This window comes from Bombus fervidus, chromosome 3 (assembly GCF_041682495.2).
Source record: "Bombus fervidus isolate BK054 chromosome 3, iyBomFerv1, whole genome shotgun sequence".
Classification (NCBI taxonomy): domain Eukaryota; kingdom Metazoa; phylum Arthropoda; class Insecta; order Hymenoptera; family Apidae; genus Bombus; species Bombus fervidus.
The window spans coordinates 9424905-9442740 of NC_091519.1; the positions used below are offsets into that span (position 1 = coordinate 9424905).

The 17836-nt window shown below is 30.8% G+C and overlaps 4 protein-coding genes across 4 annotated transcripts; 2 read left to right on the forward strand and 2 right to left on the reverse strand.

Annotated features, from left to right (window-relative positions):
- Positions 1–47: 47 nt before the first annotated feature.
- On the reverse strand, positions 48–3914 carry Ppk13 (pickpocket 13). The gene is made up of 8 exons (XM_072000530.1): positions 3640–3914; positions 3241–3432; positions 2970–3051; positions 2628–2867; positions 1574–1801; positions 1250–1434; positions 797–924; positions 48–185 (listed from the first exon to the last, which is right to left on the reverse strand). The coding sequence occupies exons 1-8, from the start codon at positions 3747–3749 to the stop codon at positions 85–87; spliced, it is 1266 nt and encodes a 421-aa protein (XP_071856631.1). The 5' UTR covers positions 3750–3914; the 3' UTR covers positions 48–84.
- Positions 3915–4457: 543 nt separating this feature from the next.
- On the forward strand, positions 4458–6296 carry LOC139985499 (tRNA pseudouridine synthase-like 1). The gene is made up of 6 exons (XM_071999967.1): positions 4458–4595; positions 4866–5003; positions 5102–5236; positions 5303–5449; positions 5510–5744; positions 5870–6296. Exons 1-6 carry the CDS (start codon positions 4549–4551, stop codon positions 6110–6112), a joined length of 945 nt encoding a protein of 314 aa, XP_071856068.1. The 5' UTR covers positions 4458–4548; the 3' UTR covers positions 6113–6296.
- Positions 5995–7127, forward strand: LOC139985503 (dual specificity protein phosphatase 19). Its single transcript, XM_071999974.1, has 2 exons — positions 5995–6106; positions 6146–7127. The coding sequence occupies exon 2, from the start codon at positions 6167–6169 to the stop codon at positions 6746–6748; it is 582 nt and encodes a 193-aa protein (XP_071856075.1). The 5' UTR covers positions 5995–6106; positions 6146–6166; the 3' UTR covers positions 6749–7127.
- On the reverse strand, positions 6833–17442 carry Dp1 (satellite-binding protein 1 Dp1). Its single transcript, XM_071999958.1, has 23 exons — positions 17424–17442; positions 17251–17319; positions 16055–16257; positions 15762–15977; positions 15474–15680; positions 15165–15380; positions 14898–15081; positions 14506–14820; positions 14309–14418; positions 14072–14228; positions 11433–11608; positions 11205–11336; positions 10980–11126; positions 10762–10920; positions 10547–10681; positions 10226–10444; positions 10016–10151; positions 9773–9924; positions 9561–9689; positions 9369–9479; positions 9111–9308; positions 8775–8993; positions 6833–8689 (listed from the first exon to the last, which is right to left on the reverse strand). Exons 3-23 carry the CDS (start codon positions 16214–16216, stop codon positions 8468–8470), a joined length of 3702 nt encoding a protein of 1233 aa, XP_071856059.1. The 5' UTR covers positions 16217–16257; positions 17251–17319; positions 17424–17442; the 3' UTR covers positions 6833–8467.
- Between the last annotated feature and the right edge of the window lie 394 nt (positions 17443–17836).

Below are 17836 nucleotides of genomic sequence, written 5' to 3' on the forward strand. Positions count from 1 at the left end.
CGCTAAAAAAAGCAATAACTGACACGGTCGCATAAATCGTTCTTTGTCCACGTTCTAGTACTTTAATTCATGAAGATTTGGATTTTACGCTATTCTGTCTCGGCGAACGAATAACCAATACGGTAACTCGAAGATGCTTAAGATACTGGCACCCATGAAGAGACCAACCGCACTTCCAACAGAAACTAAAAATAACAAACAATTAGATAACGTAACGTTGTAAGATAATATGGTACAAGATGTTTCAGACATTGACAAATTTTAGAAACATATAATAATATTTGAAATATCAGAAAAACTTATTACAAATATAAAGTCAAATTTGTTTGGTTATTGTAATATAATGGATACTAATTTCTCCATTCTAGCTTTATGTCCACACAAATATCAAAAATAAAAATTTGCCTATATGGTAATTACAATAGAGGAATTCATATGTCAAACAATTGATAATCAAGGAAAATAATAATGAGTAATAATGAGTATTTTACGGTCTGTATATATCTTTATCTCAAAGAGGAAATTTGTTACTTTATAAAATAAATTTTTCTTTTATTCTGGCAGTATGGTCATAATTATATGGTTGTAATGTTCCATTAATTTATGTGATTATGTTCCAATTGCTTCGTCAATGTCGGAAGAATAGCTTGTTTAATAGTTGATAAAAATAGCGCTGATAATGAAAAGATCAGTAAGAAAAAAAATGGCCGAGAAATATTCTTCCTCTACCTCTATAATGTTTTATTACAATTGACTAAATAATTGTTACTATTAATTATTATTTTTAATCGTTTACCTATAACATCTAAAAGATCGTTAACCACATATCGACGATAACGCACCGTTGGATGTGATAGCAAGGTAAAATGAAGTCGTGCATACATTTGACTCGGAGTATCATATTCAGAAGGTTCCAATCGATTTCTGCAATACAAAATACCACTTATACTTAAAAGCATCATAAATTAATTTGTAAACAAATACAAATTAAGGGATATTTTGTGTCCAATATAGTGCTTAGAAGAGATAAAATAATTCTTTCCAAAAGAATGAGTGCTACATTGTACGATACAAGCGATCTTAGGATATTTTAATATTTTCAAGATATTCTACGCTAATTGTCTTTCAATTAATGCCTTTCTTCAACTCCACAAGTGCGTTCAAACGTGTTCATACATAAAATAAAGGGAACTATACTATCTCATACAAAACTTTCGATGCGAGCATAATATTTTTATAGGATTCGTACACGAGCAACAAAGTCCCTTCGCAATCCGGAAGACATCCTTCGTCTTTGAGCGATTGCAAGTCGATATTCGTTTTATTGGCTATTGTGCAGACCGTCTCGGTGCCGTTGCAAGCTCTTGCCCCTTGGGGTACAAGATAATAAAAATTCACGCACCCGCAGAGCTTTATCATTCGTTCTATAATTACCTAGCGATAAATACCACTTAATTTATTAATGCCGACATAAGACTATAAATCATACTCCGTCGGCCAACAATGGGCAAGGATTATTGCATATTCGAAAACACATCGGTGTAGTTACGACGAAAAAGAAAGATTGACGTACTTCCAGATAGCACGAGTCGCTACTGTAAATGTTAAATAGATTGTTCGCTCGTATTTCGTCGCGAAACCGACAGCCCCTGTGCTCAGCAGCAATATTCTTCACGCCAACCTCGTTGAACGTGTCTTTCATTATGAACTCGACTCGGGTCGTTTTTCCAGCTTTTATACGTATCTCGTCCATCCCCACATTGTTAAGCATTGGTAACTTCAAATTATTCAAAAGATGTACCTGTAAGTGTATAATTTTTGTATCGAGTATTTCTTTTCTTTTTATTTTAAAACAGTATTATAGTAAAACCACTATAGTAATTTATAATAGGCTTTCTAGTTTGATTTATGAAGTAATACGTACCTTTTTGTGCATTGAACTTATAATTAAAAACTACTTTTGAAGAAACAAGTTTAATTAGTATTAAATTTTTAATGACGCAAGCCTTTAACTAATTGTCTCGAGGATATAAGAAGGATCAAATTTTATCAATTTGATGAAGCTAACTGTAATGCACATGGAACATTTTGTCAAAAGATCAGACCATGTTTAGATACTTTAAATCCTTGTTTATATATTTGCTTTGATTTTTAAAAAAACCTTAATTACGCGTTGCCGTATTTCTTTAAGTATAACTGTAACTCCCTGATCAATACTTCCTTTCGGGTCACCCAATATTGTTCCCCCTATTGTTTACTCTTCCAAAAACACGTGAGGAAGTGATTTGCTTGTTTAAGTATTAAATTAATGACCGAATTATAGCTAAGATTTTTAAAATAAAATTAACATTAAATTAATTAACTTGTTAAGTAACTTTTAAGTAGGGCGAGTTAAGTCGCCACTCAGATATTATTAGATATAACAATTTTTTATTTGTAAATCTATTTTTAATGCTGTTTTTATTAAAAATTAAGTATATCATGTTTATATCTACAAAGACTAAAATCGACCCAACTAAAATTAATTTGTTTTCATTAAGTTCTAATTCTATAATTATACTAGTTTTTGATTAAGAAGTGATCCAGTTAACTGAATATAAATATTATTAAACAAAATAAGTACGAACTGTGAATCCAGCGAAAAGATATCTCTTCATCTTTGCATCTAGTCGAATATCGACGATAAGATCGCCGTACTTCACAGTGCGATTCACAAAGAAATGTACGCCGGGTTTCAAATGGAACGTATTCATCGCGATGCAATATCCCACGCCAGTTTTCCTCAGTTCCTGAAATTCAGTGCAGCAGTCGAATTTTACGTTGTTCCACGTGCATTCCGCTAAGAATTCTTCGCAAGGAACACGCATCTATGATAAATAAAGGTAGACAGATACATATTTGCAGTGTTTCAACTTTAACGCTCGATAAATGTGATATATCTAACTGCAAGAAAATTAATAATCATTCACCTCTTGATAAAGAGACAAAAGATCTTCCGTCGATGCACGGAGGAAATTCGGGTTGGAATAATTGGTGAACAATCCCGGGTTTCTTAAAAAAAGGACAGATATCATTTAGAAAATAACAAATCTTTTCTATTTTAATCCGTAATATAAATAATTACGATTTCAAATATAATAATATTTTAAATTGTTTAACAGTAATACAAATTTCCTGTAATTAAATTTTAATCATAATGTAAAATAACAAAATATTTCTTAAACTAAAATTTTAACGTACCTTTTGAAATATTTTTTAATGGCGGAAGTGGAAGTAATGCAAAAAGCAACCGTAGGAAAGGGTGTCTGCCAATCAACATATGTAGTCTCGGTAGTTAAAGCAACAGGATATTGAATATAATTTCTCACTACATCCTTAATCATATTTGCACAACCGTACCAAGACAGTACACAAAAAATTAGCCAAAATAATCTGTAAATTAGTTGTGAAAATGTAAAGTTTCTTCGTCATTATTTAGTTAAAATTATTTCTATCCCACTATATTAATCGTATATCTCATATTATAAATTTTCAATCTACATAAAAAAAAGAAGGGAAACTTAAAACATTACATCGTTACATGTTAATACTGTTAATTGTGATTTTTATAAATAATAATTTTTAAATAGACGCGTTTACCTTTCTATGTACGAAAGCTGATCGTTCACAAGATATTTAACACCGTGGATAGTACAATTTGTTAAATATTGTTTGATAATTTTCCACCACCAAACGAATTTTGGCTTCATTGTTATGCTAAACTAACGTACTAGATTGAATTAATCGAACTAAATAAACTGCTTTCTTAATTATAAACGAATCGATTAAATATGGTACGAGTTATTTCATAAATTATACAAACATTCTGATTTAATCACTGGATGCATGCATAAGTTTATGATTATTTTATTACGCGAGCTGAGCTTGTTTCATGCATTATTTTATATCTTTAGAGATCAATTGAATAGAATATTTCATTTTTATTGCAGTAAATATAGATAATTTAAACTAAATTAAATAAGTTAACAAAAAATTGATAATAATTCGATAAGAATGGATAAAAGATATTTATAATCATTTTTTATAGTTTCACTATAATTACAATAATTGAAACAAAAAATTTTCATAATAATAAATTATAACGAATAGTAGTAGTAATAGTAAAAGTATTTGTTGCTCCATCCGTACATTAGTCAATGTTTCAGATATAATATTAGTCTGATATAATCCAACAAGTACACAAAATATACAAAAACTAAATTGTAACAAATATATGAATTTAAAATTTCTTAATAATAAATAATTATTAATGTATGTTTTTATATTACATTTATTTCATTCTTATTCTCTGAGTATACATTTTGCAGACATGTAATAGGTATTTACAAGCATGCACATGTATATGTAGTGGAGTTTCGGCAAATGTGGATACATTTGCTTATATTTTAAGGTTAACTATTCGGAAATAAGTTGTATATCATAAATTTTACTAATTATTATTCAATTTATATTAAGTAATTGAAAACGCATTCGTTTTAAATTTAAAAAATGACAAGATATTTTATTAAATTTTCATATCTTGGTACACTATACAGGTACAATTAATCATATCATTTATAATCATAATCATATATCTATTTTTAATAATTTATATTGAACTCACATTCATGTTTCAAATTACTTCTAAAAAATTATATTTTCTGTATTTCTATACAGATTACAGTATGTAAAGAATAAAATGTAGAATTTAAAAATGAAATTTTCTATAATACCAGTTTTTAAGATATTAGAATATAAATTATGTGTAAATTATATATATATATAATACATATCTTTTATTAATTTTATTTTATTTTTATATTTAGTGGAATGCAAAAAAATATAGTTAAAAATACAAATATTCAGATATATGACATTGATACCATTCAAGGTGCTATAGAAAATGCTTTCTCAACAATAATTCCAAAATGTGTAGAGTGGCCAAGATTAACTTGTTGTAGTAGGTAATGTTTCTACATATTGTCAATTTTTTTTATTATTATATTGCAAGATATTAATTATATACAGATATGTGATTAATATTGGTGAAATAAATTTATAGAACAGATCATGGTGTACATGCGATACATAATTTAGCTCATATTGATGTAAAAAATAAATATGATTCTATTTACAATCCTGACTTGATACTTAAATATGTTAATCGGTATCTTATTAAATGCGGTCACAATATAAGGTAATTAAATATTTAATAATTCCTATATTTTTTGATCATTAAAAATTAATAATATATCGTTTTAAGGGTATTGGAAGCAATTCCAGTAAAGAATACATTTCATGTAAGAAAATGTGCAGATTCTAGAACTTATCTTTATAGAGTTCTGAGAGCTAAGAATAAAGATGATAAGAAAATTCCTATAATAGAAATGGATCATTGTCTGCATCTTAGGTATAACTTATGTCTATAGGTAATGTTTAATGTTTTATAAATTAAAAATTTGTTATCAAGGTCAGATACTTTTGATCCTGAAAGAATAAAACGTGCAACACAACTTTTTATGGGAACAAAAGATTTCAGAACATTCTCTGCGAAAAGTATAACGAACAGACCAATTAATTACATAAGGAATTTGTACAGTTTAACTTTTGAGAAAGGTTCTCCACTTATGCCATTTGATCCTCTCTCTGAAAATTTTGAATTTTGGGAATTTAAATGTTCATCAAAATCTTTTGTATATAAGCAGGTATAATTGACAAATATTATTTTATATAAGAGAGAATGTATGTAATGTACATTACAATAGATATGTTAATAATATTAACTTTTATTTGCAATATGTGTGCTTTTCTAATAAATTATTTTTTGTAGGTTAGACGAATTGTAGCTGCTTTAATTAGTTTAGGTACAGGTCAAATAACAGAAAAAGATATAACTGTAATGTTACAAGTTCCTGGCCATCACAATTTTCTACCTTTTTTACAGGCAGCTCCATCAAATGGTTTATACCTTTTGAATGTAGGATATAACCAAGAGTACTTAGATGAACATATTATAAAATATAAAATATCTGATAATGAAATAGTCGTACCATTAGATGAAACCGAAGTATAATATATTCAGTTCAATTTTTTTTTTTTTTTTAAGTACTAGTAAAGTACATTAACAATGGATCTAAACAGTCTAGTAAGAAGTAAAAAATTACAATTAAAAAAATGCAAGACTATTGTAACCAACACGCTTGGTCAAAAATATGTAGAGATTGATGGAATAAAAGCAGAATTGTCCTCTACTGCTACACCATTTGTCATAGATGATAGACCAGACTTACAGATTGCACATGTAATACAAGGACTATTCCTAAGTTCTCAAGATCCTGTTGTAAGCAAAGAAATCTTGCAGAAGCGTAAAATTCGTCATGTTTTAAGCATTGGTATTGATGCACCAGTAAAATTTGATGACATCAAATATTATTATTGTGACTTGTTAGATTTACCTGAGTCTGATTTACTCGTAGCAATTAAGAAATGCATTAAAATCATACACGAACATCGCGATGAAAATATTCTTGTGCATTGTAATGCTGGTGTATCTCGCTCACCAGCAATTGTTATATCTTATATAATGGCTTATGAAAAAATATCTTACGATGATGCATATAATAAAGTAAAAAGTGTAAGAAATTGTATTAAACCTAATGAAGGATTTGTACAGCAATTAAAAAAAGCACAACTCTCAAATATATTATAGTAGGTAATTACAAATGTATTGTATCAAAAATTTATAAAATTTAAAGTTATTACTGTAGAGAAAAAGGGAAAAAATAACACTATATTAACAATAGATTAATTATGTATATATATTGTTACAGTAGAATTCATGTATCATGACATAATGTGTACAGAGAATATTATTTCATAATTACAATTACTTTGTATTTATAATTCATTAGAAAAGGTACATTCATGCACAGCATCTATCAAATTTTAGCCAAAACTAAGCATATTAAAATTGCTAATTCTGGCATTTTTGTATAAACCATGCATTGGAGATGACATATAAGTCGCCGTACCAAGTAGTTTTATAAAAATTACTGTAAATCTAAAAAATATAGATGAATTTCTGTATACACGATAGTATCTATTATTTTATTTGTGATAGTAGTATATTATTGTACCTGAAGTACAATAGCTATCATATCGATTATATATAATAATAATAATAATAATAATAATAATAATAATAATAATAATGTAATTATTATCAATATTTATATAGTGTATACATATATATATGTGTATATATATATGTATATTTATATATAATTATGTATAATCTAATATTCACATTCCTCCAACAATTGAAATGAGCTGTCTTGAAGAAAATAGACAAGGCACTTGAACCGAATATCTTTTTCTTAGCTAGTTGGCCTCATAAATAGTAGAATGCAAAAATTTGCACATCATACAGCAAACAGTAAAATAGAAAGAATAAATAAAATTAGCTATTCAAAGAATACGACGTATCGCTTGCATTATAAATATTCATGATTCTTTTCTTTTAATGACGCCAATGATCTCGTGTCTCGTCTTTGATGACTGCACAAGAGCAGTACAAAAATAGCAAGGCCTTCTAAAGATTATGTTCCCCCAATGCACATTAAATCCAGCATTTAATAATATACATGACCATATCTATCTTTTGTTGGCAGATTCATTCGCTTTATAGCACAGTGAAATTTGACGAGTATAAAGCAATCTTATTAATTATACTAGCTATTAAAAAAGCAGGAAATTATATCTAGGAACGTTTTCCTTAGAAAGACCTTAAAGTTTCACATTTCGCAAAAAATTTGTGTAGACTCTAATATCATTATAATGTGGTTCAAAAACAGTTCCACTTAAGTCCAACATAACAAAAAAATGCAATTTATATGTACAAAAAATATAAATAAATTAACAAAACATGCTTGGTTAAACGCAAACGCATTTAACCACGCAATCCATACGGATAGAGACAATCTGAGATATATATAATATACATAAAAAATTAGTTCCTACGAAGCCACAGTCTTAAGTACAACATATCTGTACCTGAAAGGCATATCAGCAGCAATAAAAGTTATGAAGAAATCGGATGTTTCTTTAACAAATGAAATTACGCGCAATTTGCGTCTGACTGTATGTGTGAATATTTCTAACATGGCAATCAACCTAAAATCATGCGTTACAGTTACAGATACATAGGTAATTAGTATATGAACTGTAAATATAAACACCATCGTCAAACGTTATGTAGTAAACCAGTATCAGAGTCCAATAGAGTGGCCAGGTCGTATGCAGCAACATCAGTAATGGAACAGGGAACCACCTAGCACTAATGTATGTACCCTTCTGTATGATTTGTCAGAGGAAAGTTACCATATAATGTTATCTTATATGTTTCATTGATTTTTACACTATTTAAGTATTAACGTTTCACACCCCAAGGACCATCAGGATTAGTTACAGGTACGTGAGAATATCCGGCAAATTGCGGAAATTCTTCAACGCTAGCGGTGTTCGGAGCACTTTGTTGTTGCTGTTCCCAAGGTCCTCCTTTCACTACAAACCCGGAATTTCCAGAATTCCTTTCGTCGCGTTGAGGTGAACGTAAATTTTCGCGGTATTCATTTTCTATAACATCTTGAATCTGAAATTTAATAAATATTATATAAAGAGAATATTTTTTGTCATAATTTATAAAAATTTGTATATATGTTTCGTAGTGAACTTACATATTCTTCTTCTAAATTCAATAAACGATCTTTTGCATCAGCTACATTTTCTTCTGTACCCACAATTGTTACAATATTGGGATCAGGATCGGTTTTCCTTGGAAATTTAATATCAACTTTAAACTCATCCATTATTTTACGAATATTCCTTCCTTTCGAACCGATTAAACGCGAATGCACAGCAGCATTTATATGCACTTCTTCTTTCGTCAAGTCATTCTAAATTATACGAAAAAAATAGTTTTCATTAATAATCATCATATACAAAAAGTGATATTTTAATAAAAAATATTGATTTAAAAAGAAAATAATATTTTAGACAAATAACATACTTACTAATTCGTTAACAATTTTCATGATATCGTCTCTTGCGGTGCAAGCATTTTTTTCATAACCAGTGATTGTAATGATATGTTCTTCTGGATCACCTTTACGTGGAAAATTAATTTGAACATCATGATCACTACGTATTTTATTAATCACGGCCCCTTTTCGTCCAATTATCTTTGGATGATATTCTGGATCAACTTCAATCTAAAATAAAATGCGTTGTTTTATTTTAAAATGTTTATTTATAAATATAAGCAAACGTACCTTTAATTCGAACGATTTCAAAGCTCTATCTTGACGTTCAGCTTCCAAAGCTTTACACTTATCAAGTATAGCTTGTTTTGCATTTTCAACACACGGTGGTGTTCCAGAAATCTAAATAGAATATAATATTAGTCTAATATTAAACAGTACATTGATGTTACACTTTGATATTAAACATTATATCGCATATACCTTAATATAATCAAGTTTTTCCTCCGCTGGAGATAACATGATATGAACATCATATGTATTCATTAGTTCCCGCACATCACGACCCTTTTGACCTATTATAGAGCGATGAAGATCAAACGGCACCTCCACCTAAAAATAATATTATAATTTATGCAACTTTTCGTCATTTGTCAAATTATTTGGTATGTAAATTCATCGATAAGAGTACTAACTTCTATCGTAATTGGTACTAGATCAAGCAACGCTTGTTTAGCAGCAGCTACATTCTCTGGTTGTCCAGTAATGCGAATGACATCACACGCTGGGACAGTTTCGGGAACTTCACCATTCTCACCGTTCATTTGTTCTGCTACACGCTGTTCATCTAAAATATGAATATTCCAATCAAAAACTTGTAACTCTAAACTGGTAACATTCCTGTAACCCTTCTACTAAAGGAAATTTTTTATACCAACCATATGTATCCCGATCAGGGAATTTAATTTGTACATCATACTCGGATGTAATCATCTGCACTTTACGTCCCTTTGCTCCCATAACTGTACGATGATGTTTTTGAGGTATTATGCATTCTTCTGTTACCATTGATTCCTAGGAAACAACACACATAATTTATTTATAAAATAATTACGAAATTAAAAGAAACAAGAAGACACAAAACTTACCAATTCTTGTACAATTTCACGCATTCGTTGCTTCGCTGCTTCTATACATTCATGTGATCCTTTTAAAATTACTCGATCACTATCGACGCCAGCTCTCGGGAATGAAATTTGTACTCCTCCACATTCATCTGCAATACGATGTAATACGCCTCCTCTCCGAGCAACAAAATGTCTATGATGCTTCGGATCAATGCGAATTTCACCTTCAGTAATATTATCCTATAAAACAGATGAAACATAAACAATAATTTGATCCAGACAATGAAGAATAATTTTAAATTAAAGCGAATTTTAACATAATTAAAGATATTAAAGACATACGATTTCGCTAATTGTAGATTCTAGTTCAGCTTTAGCTTTTTCAACAGCCTCTTTCTTTCCCATAATTGTAATTACTTCCTTATCTTGATCTGCTTCCGTTGGAAATATTATACGTGCCCCTGTGGATTCTCTTATCTAGAATAAATAAAGCCTGATAAATTATAATTAATATATAATTATGTAATATAAGATATGCAATAAGTTAGCTCACAAACCTTTTTAATATTGGCACCATTCTTTCCAATAAGGAATTTGTGATGTTGTACTTTGGCACGTACTTCAGCTGAATAACTGGACAATTGTTTTTCATTTGTAAGCTCAAGCAACTGTTGTTTTGCCTTCTCAACATCTTCTTTAGGCCCCCTAATAGTTACCTATAAAGAACATAGCTAGATTAATGTTTAGTGTTGATAGTTTAAATTAAACTCTTTACCTTATCACTTCGACTCTCTGCTGTAGGAAATTTAATTGCAACGCCACCACAATCTTCCATAATAGAGTGAATTAATTTTCCACCAGTACCAATAAGAGAATTGTAAAACTTTGGTGGGATTACTATCTCATCCATAATAATATTGGCCTAATGTAAAACATTTACTCAATGCAATCACACAATTAACAACTTAATATTTTTATAATATAACGATATAAACATTACCAATTCATTTTGTATTTTTTGAATCATTTCTTTAGCTTTTTCTACATTCTCTTTCTTACCAGTGATAGTTATAACATCACTTTTCTCACCTTCAGCAGGTAAATCGATTTTAGTTTGTGTTTCTTCTCTGATCTAAATTATAGATACGAACAATGATTTTATTTATAATTTATGTTTTAAGGTAATAATTATGCATGCATAATTAAAATAAGATATTTGAATACCAACTTTACGAATATTGACTCCACCTTTTCCAATGACAAACTTATGGAACTGCTTGAAAATAGGTACCTCTAAGACATAATTATTTTCATTGAGTTCTTTTACTAATTTCATTAAATATTTATGGCACTTATCTACATCTTCTTTAGGCCCTCTAATTTTTACTATATCTCCTTTTTCACCTGTAAATAAACAATTTGTTTAATTATTTCTTTTAGGTCTTTCTACATTTTTTATGAGTATAATGTAGTATCGTAGACGAAGGGCCTAGGGGGTGTCGTGCAAATTATAAACAAGCGATTGCTGAACATGTGCGTGGTGGGGCTAAGACAAAAGATATGAGGCTAAGACAAAAGACAAGGAGTTGCTAAGGGACGATAAACGAATTAACAGGAGTATGACTTGAGAAGCCAGAGATTGCGGATTGTGTTGTCGAGATAGTGTTGTTAGCGTTGTTAATTAATTACCTAGTTATCTTAATGTTACGATTAATTCGTGTTAAATAACCATTGTTTTCCGTTTAATTAACATCTGTTTAATCCATTTATTATTAATAAACTAATTATAATAGTTTACGATACTACATATGGGGGCTCGTGCCGGGATTGAACAAGACAGAAAAAATGTCGAGCGATCGTTCAAATTGTTCGAGGAAATCACAAGCACGTGCATGTGGTCGGAAGGACAGAAAGCGATTCACGCAAGATGACTGCTGAAAGGATCAGCGAAATTTGCGAGCTTCCAGTGTCATGCCAGGACTTGACATGAGCTGAAGAGAGGACTGATTAAAGAATTTCCTAAAAAGATAAATAGTCGACAAGTGCATCAGAGACTTAGGGAAATCAAAAAGAGAAGTGACGAAGCATGCTTGGCTTATATGTACCGCATGCTTGAAATAGCTAGCCATGTCGACATGGAAGAGGAGGCAAAAGTGGATTACGTTATAGACAAAATAGTAGACGAAGCAACAAGTCTACACTATATGGTGCTACGTCCATCCCAGAGTTAAGGAAAAGGTTAATCATGTACGAGGAACAGAAGTGTCGTAGAGCGAAGTTGACTGCGAAGCCGGCCAAAATCGACGATGAGAAGCCCAATCAATCTGGAGATGTAGTGAAGAAGCCAAGATGTTACAATTGCGGTGACGAAGAACGCGTGTGTGCAGTGTCCGAATGAGTCGAGAGGATCTAAGTGCTTTAAGGGTAGAGGGTATGGACACATCGCATCGAAGTGCGACAACCTGAGCGAGTCCCATAAAGTTGTTTCTAGTGCGTGGCGATTGTTATAGACGAAGCGTGGTAAAGACGTTAAGATCAGAAATTTCGAATTGAGCGCACTGATAGACACCGGTAGCGAATTAACTTTAATGCGAGCGGATTAGTATATGAAAATTGGAGCGCCCAGATTAGGTCAGAAAATTGTTGAATTTCGCGGTATCGGTTCCGAAAGAAGTTGTACATTTGGAGAATTTTCGACGAATGTTCTAATAGACAGTGAGTCGTACGTTATAACAATACATGTAGTTTCAGACACCGTCTGAACAGTCAAACAATCAAGGCCTAGCGCGAGTTCTAAAGAGCGAATGAAAAGCGAGAATGAGGCAACTACGAGAAAACTTGAGATAGTGCGAAAACGAGCTGTCAATCTGATCTCTTGTTAGCGAAGGGCGTTTAACAAGAGACGTAAGAAGACGACAACATACAAGACGGGGGATCTGGTGGCGATTGAGAGGACGCAGGGCGGTCCTGGGCTAGAGATGAATTCGAAGTTCCTTGGGACGTACCGCGTGGTGAAAGTTTTGCGGAATGACCGTTACATGGTACAGCGAGAAGGTGAACACGAAGGGCCGCGAACGACCTCCACAACGGCTGATCACATGAAATGGTGGGACATTGTTGAAGTTAGTGATGCGAGTGAAATTAGCGATGATGAGCACATCTGAGGACAGATGTGATTGTTAGATATGGCCGAGTGTAGTATCGTGTACGAGGGGCCTAGGGGGTGTCGTGCGAATTATAAACAAGCGGTTGCTGAGCATGTGCGTGGTCGGGCTAAGACAAAAGACAAGGGGTTGCTAAGGGACGATAAACGAATTAACAGGAGTATGAGTCGAGGAGCCAGAGAGTGCGGATTGCGTTGTCAAGATAGTGTTGTTAGCGTTGTTGAAAGAGAGTTGAATCTGTATTGATGAGAGTTGTTAATTAATTACCTAGTTGTCTTAATTATAATACTATATATTATTATAATATAATAATTAATAATGATTAGTTCATGTTAAATAACCATTGTTTTCTGTTTAATTAACATCTGTTTAATCCATTTATTACTAATGAACTAATTATAATAGTTTACGATACTACAATAATATTACCATCCCGAAAATTATAACTTTTATATAAAATATACAAATCTTGAAGATAGGAATTCCTTTTACTATAACTTTTTAATAACTTTTTAATTAGTGGTCTCATATTTAAAACAACAAGAATATGCTACAATAGAAAATGATAAATATGACCTACACTCTAAATATGCATACTGAGCTCTTATTGGCTAAATGCCAACAAGAGCTGAGGTCTTTCAAATGTTTGTACCTGGCATAAATCCGAGTTCTAGTTATTGCATACATATATCACGCTACATACCTGGACCAGGAATAGTGATCTGTACTTGATTGAACTTATCTCTAATTTCTTTAATATTATCTCCCTTATTTCCAATAATACTAGGATAATAACGATGATCTATTATTACGTCTTTCTCTTTTTCATTCTCCAATTTTTTCACCATTTCTACTAACTCCTGTAACAAATCGGAAATATTACAACACAAAAAATTTAAATTATGTGTTATTTATAGAACATAAAAGAAGTATTACAAACCGTTTGAGCTTTGAGCACACCAGCAAGATTTCCTTCAATACGAATTACGTTATTACCATCATTCTCAGAGATATTAATTACAACACCTGTTCCTTCTTTTACACGGTTTACTATAAAAGATGTATTTAAAAAATAAAAAAAATAACTAAAATTTTAATATAAAATATGTCACATAACATCAATTTCAAAGAACTTACCATTACATCCATTCTTTCCAATAATATGTTTATAAAATCTAGGATCAACATTTAATTCTGTAAAAGTGAGCTTAGATATAAGATCACTAGCCATTACTTGAAGTTCATTTTGTGCTTTTTCTACTTCTTCAGGAGGACCTTCAATTTTGATTTTATCTTCTTTTCCAGTAAACTCTACATTCACTTTTGGCATTTCTTGTGTAATACGTTTAATATTAACTCCTTTCCTTCCTATTATATATTTATGAATCCAAACGGGTGCTTTCACCACAGCTGTACGAACACTATTCGCTTTTTCATATACTTTATTTAGTGCTATAATATTTGGTTAAGAAATGGATTAAAATAAAACAATATTATAATTATTTAAAGGAACATAAGCTCCAAATTACCTTGACCAAGCTTTTCCTGAGGTCCACGAAGAGTAATAGTTCCTGTAGGAGAATCTGATGCAGGCATTTCTACACTCACACCAGTTACTTGCAATATCTCTGCTATTGTACTACCACGTGGACCAATGACGTATTTATGCTGAGATTTTGGAACTTCAACTGATACTATTGCACATCTCTTTTCCTAAATCAGAAATGCGGGTTTAATTCTGAAATATATATAAACCAATTTCTGCTTAATAATAATTTTTATCTAATCATTCATACCATATCTCTATAAATGGCTTCAATTTTTTGTTTTGCTGCTAAAACACCTTCTTTTTCACCAGCAATGGTTATTTCATCTTCTTGAACAGAAGCAGGGGGAATATTAATTCGAGCACCAGTGTCTGCCATCATGGCAATGAGATTCTCATTATGTGCACCATGTATAAATGGATGATATATTTTTGGCACAGATATTCTTTCAAATGCTTTCCTTGACTAATGAAAAAACCATTGTTACATAAAATAATATAACCATATTATTTTTTCACTACAATTTAAATATAATGTAATTAAAATATAGTACCTTACCTGTTCATCTGAAATCACTCTAATTTCATGCTCAGCCTTTTCTATTCCTTCTTTAGTTCCTGTAATAGTTATTGTATCTGACTGATCTTGCACAGATGGAACATTTATCTTTGTTGCAGTTGTTTTTTCTAGATCTTTTAGACGCTGCCCCTGTTTTCCAAGAATCCAACGATGATGATCCTTAGGAATGCTAATCTGTTTGCTTGCCTGCAGTAATCAAGTAAAAATTTCAAGTTTTTACAAATTGCTATTCTAATTCTAATATTAAATTTATTTATAATACGTAACCTGTGTCTGAAATGTTGTTAAAATTCGACGCTTGGCTTCCAACACTTGATTTTGTTTACCAGTTATTAGGAATGTTAGAGACTGATCTTTTGATGTAGCTATTTCAATGATTGTATTTGTCTCTTTCATTATTGTTTTACATGTACGTATGGATTCACGTTCTCCAAATTTGTCACTATGATCAAATTTGCGTTCCTCTCCAGGTACACGAAACATCTAAACAACAAAATAGTAACAATGAAATATACAACTATAAAGGAATTATATATGTGTTACAACTAAATAATTTGTACCTGTGTAATAGTTATACGTCCAAGTTGTAAGTTATTATTTATAGAGAAAATATTTAATTTTCCTGAACTTGAACTGGCTGACTCGGGAAGAACTGGGAATGTCTCATCATAGGTAGGTGGCTCGTAGGCCGTTCCCTCTTCCATTACTGACTGCTGCTGCATGTTGGGGTTGTCCTGTTTCGTGCCAAGTCCTTACAGTAGCACTGTAATCAATAATTATTAATATATTTCTTAGATTGCACATAAAATAACAAGCAATTTATTGAATAATACTTTAATTTTTAAATCTGAAATACATAAATTAAATTGCACTCAATTCAAAACAAAAGACAGAAAATTACTTAATCTAATTCATTATCAAATTTATTTACAATATTTATTAACACTTACATTTATATTACATAAAATCACATACAATAGATCAGGAATCATAATTGTGTAAGTTAAGATTTAAAGAATTTGGTTTCAGTAGTATATTTTAATTCTTAAAAATATAATAGTAATATAGCATACATAATTACTAAATCCAAAATTTTTCATGATTTACACCATTATGATCCTCAGCTCTCCATATATGTATGTATAATTTCATCACTTAAACTGATTATTTGATAACATTAAACAAATATATAAAGTGTAAATATAAATGAAAAAGAAAATGACGGAAGGAGTATGAAAAAAATATAACATATATATTATTACAAGAATTTGGACGTTGAAAAATTTCTTTGTAAAATTCCCGTTTAATATCATCCTTTAACATAGATTCTTACTTAATGATTTCGCAGCTGACAAATGTAGTAAGAATTGGCAGACAGCGATAGAAATTCGTGACGATTAATATGTTAAACGAGAAATGGGAAAACGGATTTAAGTTAAATGCCAGCATGTCAATGACCACGGAGTAGTTGAGCTAGTGACCACCATATGGAATGAAGTATTCACTTGACACGTCACAAGATCGCTAACCTTTTCGAAATGAATGCATGCACGTTGCATAGATCAAAAATAATGTTTGCGTATTTCTACATCGAAATAAGAAATGGGTAATCTAAGGTTGTCGTTATATTCAGATAGAGGAAGACAGGAAGAGGAAAGAGATGAAAGTACATAGAGAGAAAATGAGAGAGAGAGAGACAGAAACAGAGAGTTTCGTATGGGCAGTCACGACATATCACGAAATACATAATACTTACTCTACCGTAATAAAGAAATCCGGCCAAGTAATAAACGTGTATTACGAAGCCAGTTTATCAGTGATTTGCCTGAAACATTTGGAAATTCACAGATATTAGACACCGAGATGACCACTTAATCTAATTTAATTATCATTGGGCAAGTAATTGTCCACTACTTTCACGAAACGTACGTCTTTCCTTACCGGTAACGCAAAGTGAAATGCGATAAATAGGTACTAGCTGGCTTGCAGGAAGTTACTATAATGCAGAGATGTCAAGCAGCATTCTCATTGCAAACCTTAGAATACAAACAACGCTAGTAAAGTATCCCACAAAAAAATGTTTACACTTTTACACCTCTTTTTATGTAAAAACTACGTATCGATACTTAAAATAAATGAAAGAATTTACTTGTAGGAATTCTAAAGATTAAATACATTCGTGTTTTCATACACAATGCCAAATGTTTAATTTTTATAATGATGAAGTAAAAACTTTTTGTTGTTTAATTATTGTATATGCAGTGGAATTAAAAATAAAAAAATGAGTAAAAATATATTGATAGAAAATGTAATCACTAACAATGATTACATTTTAGTACATA